The sequence below is a fragment of the Rana temporaria genome, chromosome 9, assembly GCF_905171775.1.
Source record: "Rana temporaria chromosome 9, aRanTem1.1, whole genome shotgun sequence".
NCBI classification, from domain to species: Eukaryota; Metazoa; Chordata; class Amphibia; order Anura; family Ranidae; genus Rana; species Rana temporaria.
Genome location: NC_053497.1, coordinates 130,891,173 through 130,904,148, shown reverse-complemented (window position 1 = coordinate 130,904,148; position 12,976 = coordinate 130,891,173). Strand labels below are relative to the sequence as shown.

The 12,976-nt window shown below is 45.5% G+C and overlaps 1 protein-coding gene across 2 annotated transcripts in view; it reads left to right on the top strand.

Moving 5' to 3' along the window:
- Nucleotides 1-12,976, top strand: part of PNPLA7 (patatin like phospholipase domain containing 7) — a 413,102-nt gene that overhangs the window by 24,111 nt on the left and 376,015 nt on the right. For both annotated transcript variants that reach the window (XM_040324512.1, XM_040324513.1), the window contains 2 exons: nt 11,721-11,755; nt 12,314-12,388. In XM_040324512.1, coding sequence (XP_040180446.1) covers nt 11,721-11,755; nt 12,314-12,388 — 110 coding nt within the window. The remainder of the gene's footprint in view (nt 1-11,720; nt 11,756-12,313; nt 12,389-12,976) is intronic.

The following is a 12,976-nucleotide window of genomic DNA, read 5'->3' as shown; positions in this document are numbered from 1 at the left end:
AAAGAGGAAACAAGAAAAAAAAATATTCTTTTGTGAAAAAAATATTCTTAACCAAATGGTGTACTAAAATATTTACCAGTGCCCATGAAATGCAGCCCGCCCTGTGCCAATATTGCAGCCCGACCTGTGCCATTATTGCAGCCTTACCTGTGCCATCGCTCGGGCTGCTCTGTCTTTTCAGCAAGTGTCGGGACATATCAAGAGATCGTCGGCGCTCGTGAGGGCTTGGGGTGTCTTTCCTCTGCTCTCTTCCGGCACCCTGCTGCAGGTGGCTGGCCTGGCTCCCTGCTGTGGGTCAGTGGGTGGCTGGCATGGTGCACCCTGCTGTGGGTGGCTGGCCTGGCTCCATGCTGTGAGTCAGTGGGTGGGTGGCACGATGCACCCTGCTGTGGCTGACGAGAGGGGTGGGCTGACTGACAGAGAGGGGGTGGCGGGCCGACAGAAAGGGGGTGGCGCTGATGGGGGGATGCAGACAGAGGGCGGGGGCTGACTGACAGAGCGCGGGCGGGGGCTGACTGACAGAGCGCGGGCGGGGGCTGACTGACAGAGCGCGGGCGGGGGCTGACTGACAGAGCGCGGGCGGGGGCTGACTGACAGAGCGCGGGCGGGGGCTGACTGACAGAGCGCGGGCGGGGGCTGACTGACAGAGCGCGGGCGGGGGCTGACTGACAGAGCGCGGGCGGGGGCTGACTGACAGAGCGCGGGCGGGGGCTGACTGACAGAGCGCGGGCGGGGGCTGACTGACAGAGCGCGGGCGGGGGCTGACTGACAGAGCGCGGGCGGGGGCTGACTGACAGAGCGCGGGCGGGGGCTGACTGACAGAAACACAGCCTAAACAAGCTCCTATGGGCATAAATTGGTTTGAGGAGTTTAAAAACACTTTTCTCTTGCAAACACAAATCAACTGAGCTTTGCATGAGGATTGGCCAGATCCTTCAAAAAGGTTTTCCTTCGTCATTGGGGCAGCACAGTGGTGTAGTGAGTAGCACTTTCGCCTAGCAGCAAAGGGTCGCTGGTTCGAATCCCGACCAAGACACCATCTGCCTGGAGTTTGCATGTTCTCCCTGTGCCTGCGTGGGTTTCCGCCGGGTACTCCGGTTTCCTCCCACACTCCAAAGACATGCTGGTAGGTAAATTGGATCTTTTCCAAATTGGCCCAGCATATATATATGTATGACTGTGTGTCCCAAGCATGTCGAGATCCTATGGGGTAAAATGACCGCACCAGCCAAGCAGACACTGGCTGGAAAAAGCGCCTAGAGGCGTGTCAGGATAAGTACTTGCCGAGGGCGGCTACCTTTGCGACTCTGTGCGCTTCGCCCCCTGGAGGTGGAGACAGCGGGGAAGGGCACAAAGAGGCACCGGTTTCCAGAGGTAGATGGGTTGATAGTAGCTCACTGGAGAACTTGGTCAAAGAAAAGTCCGGTCCAATCCGGGTCAAAAACGGGTCAAGATTCAGGTTTTCAGGAGTAGTATAAACAGGGTAAGCTGACAACAAACCAGCAACCCGCCATAGGCTTGGGGCTGGTTTAAATAGGCCGGGCTGGGTCTTGATTGCTGGATGCGCGCGCCCGCGCGGAAGAACAGAACCATGCTGGAACGCAGAGGCGCGCCGGGGCATGCGCCGTAGCGCGAATCGGCTGCTGGAGCTATTGGTGCCCTGACAAGGCAATTCAGTTTGCATGTGTAGCGCTATACAAGTCATTCAATCAATCAATCATCAAAATCCTTATGAATTAAATGGCCTGTCCCAATAGTGGATCCTTCCATTTCTGTTCTCAACAAGCATCGCATTGCTTTTTAGGATGTTCCCTCTTCTAAGGATTCTATTGATGCTTAGAAACTCTTCCACAGGCAAATTAGCCGTTGATGGTCCTACCTTACAAACAGCCATTGTGGCTATGTCCAGAAGGCAGTACTTCTACAGATCCTGCGCCTTTCTGTGCAGCTGCAGCACTCCCTCGTCTCTGCCTCCCCTGGTCTCAACGTTCAGCCTACTCCGGCAGCTTACTCCAGCCCTCCTTTGGTCCCCCTCCACACCCTGCACTTTCTGCTTCCCATTTCACCAACAGCCTCTTCCTGGCAACAGCACATGGGAAGGGGGTAGGGTGGTGCACTGTGATGTAAGGAAGGAAGGATGGGGCTTCTGATCATGATGGGGGGGGGGGGGGGGTGTGCTGTGCTCTGGACATTTAGTCTTACAGATGCAACCTGCCCTTTTGAGGGCGACCATAATGTTGATGCAACCCACAATGACACCAAGTTTGACACCCCTGCCCAAAAGAATGTATGTACTTCTCCAGGTCCACAAGATGATACTGCTTTCTTTACCTATGCACACAATTTTGTGGTTAAAGGTTTGGTCAACTGAAGCTGCTTGGAGAGGTCGTCTTTTATGGATGCCTTTTGATGGTGAACCCTTTGATAAATTTATCAAGGATTCTACCATACAAAACAACATCCTAAGCCTACTATTACCATGGCTACTACCTTTTATTCACCAAAATAATTATTTTGCTCCACCCAGGCATCCTCCTCTATGTCAAAAGCGCGTTTATTCTTTGGTCCCAAGCCTTCACAATGAAAGGACACCCTCACTCTCCGGGGTGGGGGAACGTCTGCTGGGATTTGTGGCAGTATGGACCAGAGGTGACCTGGACCTCTGGTCCAATCTTTTGTTTCCAGGGCTACAAAATATAATTTTTTTTTTCCCTGCCTCCTCCTCAATTCCTAACCTCTAAGCTTCCAAAGACATGCAGATTTATGGGTAGCTCTGAGTAATCTTTAAATGTGGTAATCCCAGTTCCTGCAGAGGAGAGGTTCAAAGAGTATTACTGAACCATATACACAGTTCCAAAACCAAATGTGGCATTTATTCCCTTTTTGGACCTGAAATCCATAATCTGATATCTGTGGGTCCCCAAATTCCACATGGAGTCTGCAAAATCTGTTAAAACTTTTACCAGATATGGGGAATTTCTGTCATCAGTGGACATCCAAAATGCTTTACATTGCAATTTTCTTATGCACCAACACTTTCTGCACTATGCTGAGGGAGACCAGCATTTCCAATTTGTTGCTCTGCCATTTGTGCTCTCCTCTTCTCTTTGCTTTTGAGTCAAGAGTCTTCACAAAAGTATCGGCTCTGCTAAGAACTCAGTGCATCCATGTTATGGGGTACTTGGATGACTTTCTACTAAGTTTCCTTAGCCACAGTCCACGGTGGACTGTCAAGCATCTCTTCTCCAGAGAGAATATGTTCAGGGCTCGTAACCTTTCCTCATAACTAAGGTCATCCAGTCCCTTTATTGGCTTTAAATGAAATGGTAATCAAATAGACCCGCCCTCTTGATATCCCACCGCTGCGCTGGTTGGAAGAAAGATAGGAAAAATTGCTGCCACTTTAAATATATGAATAATGTGAATGTATATAATGACCACTAAACCCCAAATAAGTGTCCAAAATAAGCAGCGCATAAAAAATATATTCTAAAAATCTTCAAAGTTCCTTAAAATCAAGCAGCAAATCATCTCCAATTTCCTTAACCGGTGGAAGGTGATTACGGCGGACCCAAAATCAGCAGGATGTGCTCTCACCACTCAATCGCCCTGTATGGAATCTCAGTTTCCTGGTTCAGCCTGGTGCGTCGCACGTCATACGTCTCACATCGGTTCAGATGCTCGCTGTGTAACCACGCCCGACATGTTTCGTCACGAGGGACTTAATCATGGGATTGGCCACACCACTTTAGAGACCCTTCCTATATACTCCTCCTTCTAATTGGTGGATTAGATTCATACCGACTGCACATGCGTGCCGTATTACGGGCGTAAGCAATGCTCATATCAGCACAATCTTAGGGCGGAACTCTCGTAGCCTGCATTAAAGCTTATCAAGTGTCCCCGCAACCATGATTCACCGGCTCACAATCTGCTAAATAGGCACTATCACCAGCAGCTTCCATCCTTCAATCCAACAGGATATTAGCATGCAGAATAGGTTTGCATAATGTAATGGACACGAATCACTAACATGTGCCATAATTAAAACCAAATTACTATTCTACATGTAATTCTAAAAACAGCATAGATACTCATGTATATAATATCGTATCTTTATGGTGCGCCCTATAAAATTCTAATAGACACATCACAGGTACAATATATTACCAAACTCTATATTAAATAGTGAATTTTATGTATATGGATAAATGGCTCAATTTTTTTTTTTTTATATATCCTTTATTAGCTTTGTTGCCCTTCTCTAAACTCTCTCCAGTTTTAGCACATCCTTCCTGAGGACTGCTGCCCAGAACTGGACACCATACTCCAGGTGTATCTTGTAGAGTGGGAGAATTATCGTTTTATCTCTGGCGTTAATCCCCTTTTTAATGCATGCCCAATATTCTGTTTGCTTTGCTTGCAGCAGTTAGGCTCTGCAGTGACATGCAATGCCAATCACCCACTAGGACTCCAGGCCCCTTTCCATCCTAGATTACTCCCAGAGGTTCTCCCCCTAGTGAGAAGATTGCATCCATATTTTTGCCACCCAAATTATTTTACATTTTTCTACATTAAATCTTATTTGCCATGTAGTTGCCCACCACATTAATTTGTTTGAATCTCCTTGCAAGGTTTCTACATCCTGCAGAGAAATGATTGCCCTGCTTAGCTTACTATTGTCTGCAAATACTAAGATTGAGCTGTTTATCCCATCCTCCAGGTCGTTTATGAATAAATTTAAATAGTATTGGTCCCAGGACAGAACCCTGGGGGACCCCGCTTTTCACACTGGACCATTTCGAGTACTCCCCATTTATCACTACCCTCTGAACTTGCTCCTGTAGCCAGTTTTTAATCCATGTACTTACACTACAGTTCATGCCAACAGATCTTAGTTTTGTACATTAAAGGTTTATGTAGAACTGTATCAAATGCCTTTGCAAAATCCAGATACACCACGTCTACGGGACCTCCTTTATCTAGATAGCAGCTCACCTCCTCATAGAAGGTTAATTGGTTGGCAAGAACGATTCTTCATGAATCTATGCTGATTTTTGCTAATGATACTGTTTTCAGTACTAAAATCTTCAATGTTGTCCCTTATCATCCCCTCCAAGAGATTGGACAACATGTTGCATGTGCCTTTTGTGTTCTATCTTAGCCATCCTGATTGCACCCTTACATTTCTTGTTGCTTTCTTTGTAAAGTTGGAATGCTGCTGATGATCCCTCAGCCTTGTATTTTTTTAAGGCCTTCTCCTTTGCTTTTATATGCATTTTTATGTTCGAGTGAAGCCACCCAGGACTTTTATTGGATCTTTTAAATTTATTTCCCATTGGGATGCACTGGCTAATACCCTTATTTAATATGCTCTTAAAGCATACCCATTTTTCCTCCATGTTCTTTGTTTTTAAGATTTTATCCCGTTTAGTATCTTCTAGCAAGGATTGTCATTTAGAGAAGTTGGATCTTTTGTAAATTCAGTGTCTTTGTGTTCCCTTTATGTTTCCTATTTGTGTGATTTATACTGAAACTAATTGACCTGTAATCACTGTTTCGGTGATCAGGTGTATTGTTGGTAATCCGTAGGTCTAGTAATGCTTTGTTTCTTGTTGGTGCATTTACCATCTGACCCATGAAATTGTCATGCAAGACATTTAGGAAATGGCAAACTTTAGATGAATGCGCAGTTCCTTCCGTGTCTATGTCTGGATAATTAAAATCCGCCATTATAATGACAGTTTCCATCCTTGCCGCAAATCCAAATTGTGATAGGAGGTCCACCTCCCTTTGGTTAGGGGGCCTATAGCATATGCCCAGTATTACGTTCCCCCTTCGCTTCCTCCTTTTTGTAGCTCTACCCATAAGGATTCCACCTCCTCCCTTGCTCCATTAGTGATGTTGTCTCTCACATTCAATTGTATATCATTTTTTATATACAGGCATACTCCTCCCCCTTTTTTAGCCTCTCTATCCCTGCGATATAGGAAATACCCTTGAATGGTTGCCAGCCAATTATGAAAGCTGTTGAACCAAGTCTTTCTGAAATTCCTACAAAATCTAAATCCTCCTCGTACAACAGTAGTTTTAGTTCTCCGTTGGTTGGGTGTAACCAACAAATCCCACAACAAAAGGAAGAGAAGTAACAATATAACACTCAAACGGCTACCCCCTCAAAATGTTTATTAACCACTTAAGCCCCGGACCATTTGGCTGCCTAATGACTGGGCTACTTTTTGCGATTCGGCACTCCAACGCTTTAACTGTCAATTGTGCGGTCATGCAACGTGGCTCCCAAACAAAATTGACGTCCTTTTTTCTCCACAAATAAATTATTTGTTTTGGTAGTATTTGATCACCTTATTTTTTGCGCTATAAACAAAAATAGAGCGTCAATTTTGAAAAAAAAAAACTATTTTTTACTTTTTGCTATAATAAATATCCCCCAAAAGGTATATATATAAAAAAAATGTTTTCCTCAGTTTAGACCGAAAAGTATTCTTCTACATATTTTTTGGAAATCAATGTTTCCCTATTGGAACCATCTTGACTGGTCCGACACAAGTTGGACCGACTTTGAAAATGCTCCCTGTACAACTTTGGGCCAGATCCACAAAAGGGATACGACGGCGTATCTACTGATACGCCGTCGTATCCCTGTTTCTATCTTTGGAACTGATCCACAGAATCAGTTTCCAATAGATAGGCAGAAGATCCGACATGTGTAAGGGACTTACACTGCCGGATCTTAGGATGCAGTACCTCGGCCGCCGCTGGGGGCATTTCTCGTCGAAATGCCGCTTCGGGTATGAAAATTAGCACTTACGGAGATCCACGAAGCTTTTACGCTTCGTTTTTTCTCCGTAAGTATTAGTTTGCAAACGCAAAATTAGGGCTGCTTTTTTTTTTTTTTTTTTTTTTTTCAAATTTTTTTTTTTTCCCGCCGTAACTCGTATTTTATTTTTTTTTTTTATGCCCGTCGCGATTCTCAAAACCCGGCGCAACGTAAAACCGCGCAAAGCACGTCGGGAAAATGACGTCGTGAGCATGCGCAGTACGTCCGGCACGGGAGCGCGCATAATTTAAATGGGACTCGCCCCATTTGAATAGGAACGCCTTGCGCCGGTCGGATTTAAGTTACACAGCCGAAAATTTCTAGGTAAGTGCTTTGTGGATCGGGCACTTTTGCGGCGGTGTAACTTAAATGGGAATATAAGTTACGGCGGCTGGCTGTGGATCTGACCCTAAGTTTCAACTTTGATCCTACTTCAGCCCATTGAATATCATTTGAAGTAGGATCAAAGTCGTGACTTTATTACGGCTTTGGCTTTGACCAATGTAATTGTTTTGTGTTCTAAAAAGTCGTTGGAAAGCGCTGCGAAAACTGTTGGCGCTATATAAATTTTGTATAATAATAATAATAATAATAATAATAATAATAATAATAATAATAATAATAATAATAATAATAATAATAATAATTTTTTTTTTTTTTTTTTTTTTCACAAATTCCAATTTGAATTCACATCGGTCCAGTCAGGAGTGTAAATTCTATGTGAAGAATAGCTGGTTGTTAAGGAGTGTGACAGTAAACCAGCCGCCTCATCCTTGTCAGCTGTCAACCGGTTTCTCCACTGAAAGCTGAATCATGCCGGAAATGAAAAATGTACATTTAAAACAAAAAAGCTGCATGGGTCCGACCGTCCACCCCCACCAAAAAAAAAAAAAAAAATCCATACTGACCCTTATCTGTGCATGCAGCCTGGCAGGTCAGGAAGGGGTGCCAAGCACGCCCACCACCCCTTCTGAACCATATGACCTCAACTGGGCACCTTGTTTCCATGTTGATAGGGACAAGGGCCTCTTCCCCACAACCCTGGCTGGTGGTTGTGGCAGTCTGCGGGCTTATTGGAATCTGGAAACTTCCTTTGACAAGGGGTCCCTGGATCCTGGCCCGTCCATGTGAATGAGTATGGGGTACATAGTCTATGGACCTCAAGTCGCATGAAAGTCGGACCAAAGTAGTACAGTCGCACAGATATGAACGGTTATCGTAGGGAAACATGGGGTGAAACTTGTCATGGGACTTTGAGGTCCAAAGTCGCATTACAAGTCGGACAAGTGCGAATAGGGCCTTAGAGTGGTTAATCTAAAATGGAAAGTAATTGTCGGGGCAGTCTTTCTAAGGCTGAAGAGGTTTGATCAGGTGCAGTGGTGTTAAAAGTGGTTGTAAATGCATGAAGGTAAAAAACCTTCAGTATGCAGCTCTCCCCTAATACTAACTTAAGCCTGATCCAGCAATGTGCATGATAACCGAGGCTCTTTTTGGTCTGGATTGGCTGATATGGAGCAGCAGGAATCATTGGCTCCCACTGCTGTCAATCACAACAGCGGGGGGGGGGGGCTAAACCATACTCTCTGTGTCTTATGGATGCAGAGAGCTGGCTCGGGAGCTAGCATGCACGAGTGTCCCCACAGCAAGCGCTGACAGGGGACCCGAGAAGAGGAGGATTGAGCTGCTCTGTGCAAAACCACTACACAGAGCAGGTGTATGACATGTGTTTTTTTTTCTTTCTTTTAGATAAACATATTTTTCCTTTTTACATTCACTTTAATTTGGGAGGTCAGTCAACTTCCAGTATCTTGTTGAGATCCTTCCCCAATCTATCTGTTTTGCTACTAGGGGAAAAAGCGGTGCTACAGATATTCAAAGTCGGAAGTTTAAGCTGACATATTCTTCTCCCCCTACCCAGAATACAGAAGATCTGGAGGAAGCGGGCATTGATGTTCATAACTGTTCCATGGTGCCCCTGTTAAAGCAGAGCACCAGTAATTTTTGTGTTTATTAACCACTTGCCCTTTTGTAACCTATATCTATGATGGCAAGGCGGCTCGGCTGCGCTATGACAAGAAATTGGATAAGTGATCTAACCCTTTCGGGTAGGGGGCACGCACTCGTGCTGTCGGTGACCCAGCAGATCTCGATTAGCGGGTGCCGGTCAATGAATTACCCCCACCCTCCCAGCCGATCATCATGAATTTACACAGGAGAGGGCTCTGCCTATCAGTGGGTAATAGATTTTCTTTTCCCGCAAAGCAGGGAATAAAATTGATTACTTCCCTTAGACCCCTTTCACACTGACGCGTTTTTTTTCAGGCGGTTCAGCGCTAAAAATAGCGCTGTTATACCGCCTGAAAAAATCGTGCCCTGCAGGCTTCAATGTGAAAGCCCGAAGGCTTTCACACTGAAGCGGTGCGCTAGCAGGACCGCTCCAAAAGTCCTGCTAGCCGCATCTTTGGAGCGGTATAGGAGCGGGGTGTTTACCGCTCCTTCCCATTGAAATCAATGGGAGACCGCGGTAATACCGCCCGCAATGCGCCTCTACAGAGGCGCATTGTGGGCGGTATTAACCCTTTTTCGGCCGCTAGCAGGGGTTAAAACCGCACCGATAGCGACCGAATATCGCGGTAAATACGACGGTATATCGGCGCTCAAAATTGCGCCGCTATACCGTCACTGCTCCTCCACTGCCCCATGTGAAAGGGGCCTTAGTAAAAGCATCTCCCACAGTACACCAAAACACTGGCTGGGCACACATTTAACCCTTTGATTGTCCTAGATCAGGGGTCTCCAAACTTTTCAAACAAAGGGCTAGTTTATTGTCCTTCAGACTTTAGGAGGGTCGGATTGTGGCCAGCAGGGGCAGAAAATGTCCCGGGCCCAGCACCAGTGAGAATCAATATGGCCTCAGTGTTGTGGGTCAGTAGGAGGAGGAGTAGGGCCCCTATCAGTAAGAGTAATAGTATTCCATCATTGATATCAGTAGAAGAAATAGTGCCCCCTTGTTGGTGTCAGTGGGAGGAATAGTGCCTCATATCAGTTGGAGAAATTGTCCCCCAAGGGCCGGATTAAGGCTAGCAAAGGGCCACATCTGGCCCTCGGGCCGCAGTTTGGAGACCACAGTCCTAGATGTTTAACCCCTTCCCAGTCAGTGTTATTAGTGCAATGCATGTGTATATTTTTTAGCACTGATCACTATATTATTGTCATTGGTTCCCAAAAAGTGTCAAATGTCAGTTTGTGTCCGAATGTCTTCTGCAATATCACAATCCTTCTATAAGTCGCTGATTGCAGCCATTACTAGTAGAAAAAAAAATAGGATTCCAGTATATATCCAATAGATTCTGGGCACTATAACTTTTGCACAAACCAATCAATATATTCTTAATATTGTTTGTTAGTGCCAAAAATCCAAAAACGATGTGATCAAATACCACAAAAAGAAAGTTCATTGTCAGTTAAACTAACGCAGTGCCGTATCGCAAAAAAAAAGCTGCTTACTTTTAATAAACACACACTCGCCTTTCCCGGGATCCAGCGTTACTCGAACCATCGCTTCTTTCCCGGCATTTCAACTTCATTGCTTCAGTTACTGTAGCGCGGTACTATTTAAAGCGGGAGTTCACCCATTTAAAAAAAAAAAAAAAATCTCCCCTTAGCTTCCTGCTCGTTCGGTCTAGGGGAATCGGCTATTTATATTAAAATAGGTGCAGTACTTACCCGTTTTCGAGCTGTATCTTCTTCCGTCGCTTCCGGGTATGGGTCTTCGGGAGCGGGCGTTCCTTCTTGATTGACATTCTTCCGAGAGGCTTCCGACGGTCGCATCCATCGCGTCACTCGTAGCCGAAAGAAGCCGAACGTCGGTGCGGCTCTATACTGCGCCTGCGCACCGACGTTCGGCTTCTTTCGGAAAATCGTGACGCGATGGATGCGACCGTCGGAAGCCTCTCGGAAACCTGTCAATCAAGAAGGACCGCCCATTCCCGAAGCCCATACCCGGAAGCGACGGAGAGGATGCGTCTCGTAAACGGGTAAGTACTGCACATATTTTAAAATAAATTGCCGATTCCCCTAGTAATAACGAGCAGGAAGCGAAGGGGGAAAAGTGCCCTCTAAGGGTGAACCCCCGCTTTAAATTAGAAATTTCAACTGTGGGCACCCGGCTGTGACACCTTGCAGCTTCACAGCCAGATGCACATGCGCGAGACACGCTGGGGCTGCTGAATGGACTGCAGGGTCAGAGGAGAACTTCCGCTTGGATCACCTGGTCAAAACTAGGAGGGGAGAAAGAGGGCTGAAAGTGGGTGGAGCTTCGCTTTAAGAAGACGTTACTGCTTCCTGTCCTGGTGACACAGCAGGAATGGAGGGATTCTTACCAATGGGGTAGGGGCAAGCAATACAACCCTTCCCTACTACATTGTGTAAAATGTATGTATGTTCCCAGTCATTGTTTTGCCAAATAGAATACAATGTCCCCAGTGATGGCTACACCTTCCAAGCTAACTGTTAGAATTTGACATTTTGCACAGTAACAAAAGCTGAGCAGAAAGTATACATATGCAAGTCTTTTCACTGCCAATTTGTCTGGATTTTTGGGTAAAAGAAAATCTTGCTAACAATAGAAATCTTCTTTATGAAATGCAGAAAGTAGCTTTTTAAAGTAATAATTGAATTGTCCCCCCCACTTCTCCAGCACACAGAAAAATATGAGATTTTAAAATCATCCAAAACTTGCAGACTATCATTCAGTAACTCTTGAAATGTTCCACTGTACCTCTTTATAAAAGAGGCTTTGTACCTTTAGAGCAAACAACCTTTAATGCAAATGATAAAATAATTTTGTATTTATTAACTCTATTATCTTTGTTCCTCACAGATATGGGTGATGACAACAGCAGCAGCTGCCTTGAGGTAAGGCACTTAAATATACTTGCAGTATATAAATGTACATAGAATCATCCAATTAGCAGTGCTTTGAGAAGTCACAGAATTGTGATCAATGTCATATAGGCCAGTGCAACTCGCATGCTAATGTAATTGTAGTGATGTCCTCTCATCCTAATCCTGTGACCTCCCACCCAAATAACGTCTGCCTCCAGCAGCTGTTGGCTGTTTGATATCGGACTCTAACAAAAATACTGGTCAGTCTGCCAGGATGGCGGGCAGAAACAGGGCAGCTCTGCTGCAGAGTAGAATCCTTCTCTAGTACGGCCATTGCAATTAATTGCTGACTTTGGTAAAGGTGAAGGGAGTTGGTGGGACTATTTGCACAAATGGGGGACGTGGTTCTATACCAAGAGACAGATGTCCCTGCTGGAGCAAGCCTTTCCCGGCTCCTCAATCTGTTTACAGAAGAGAATATGGACATAAATTCACCTATATCAGAGGTTAATTAATGCATGCTTTAAATCCTCACATGTGCATACTGTCTGTGTATGTTTTGTAACCTCTGAGCTTTTGTCTTTACAGCCTTCCATTCTTGGGAGCATAGACCTTCACAAGAGACTGCTCCAGTTTGTAGAAGAAAGAATGCACACCACCATGGTAAGGCCCTTGTTGATAATGCTACTACCCCAGAGGCTGGTGACAACACCTCTTCCTTAAAGCCTGGCACACTCAGCGGGTTGAACAGAAAAAAAAAACTGACCGCTCCGGTCGAAGCCGCTGTACCGTCTGACGTTGGTACAGCGATCTCCACTGCTGACCTGTTGTGTTCTGACAGGGAAACACCAGAACACTCCGGTCAGTACTCTCTGCCATTGGCTGAGATCACCGATCGGTAGCCAGTTGGCTGCTGGGTTTTTTTCAGCATGCTTCTCTGACACAAGCCAGCCAGAAGGCCGCTATTTGTCAGACCGGCTGACATAAACATGGGCCTGTTTTTATTGAACCGGCTGAAATCTCCTGACATTCGGCCTGTGTTTACGGGACTTTACTTTGATGTTAAACTAAGCCACATACACTCTGTTCCCCAAAAATGCCAAACACTGCCATCCTTGCAGCTGTCATTTCCTGTTCCCAGACCTAGGCTTGCCGCTGTTTTTTTGTGATATATTATAGAAAAGTATAAACCGAAGGCTCTGCTGTAGTGATATACATACTGTACCTGTATAGGTGATTATGTTATGCTTG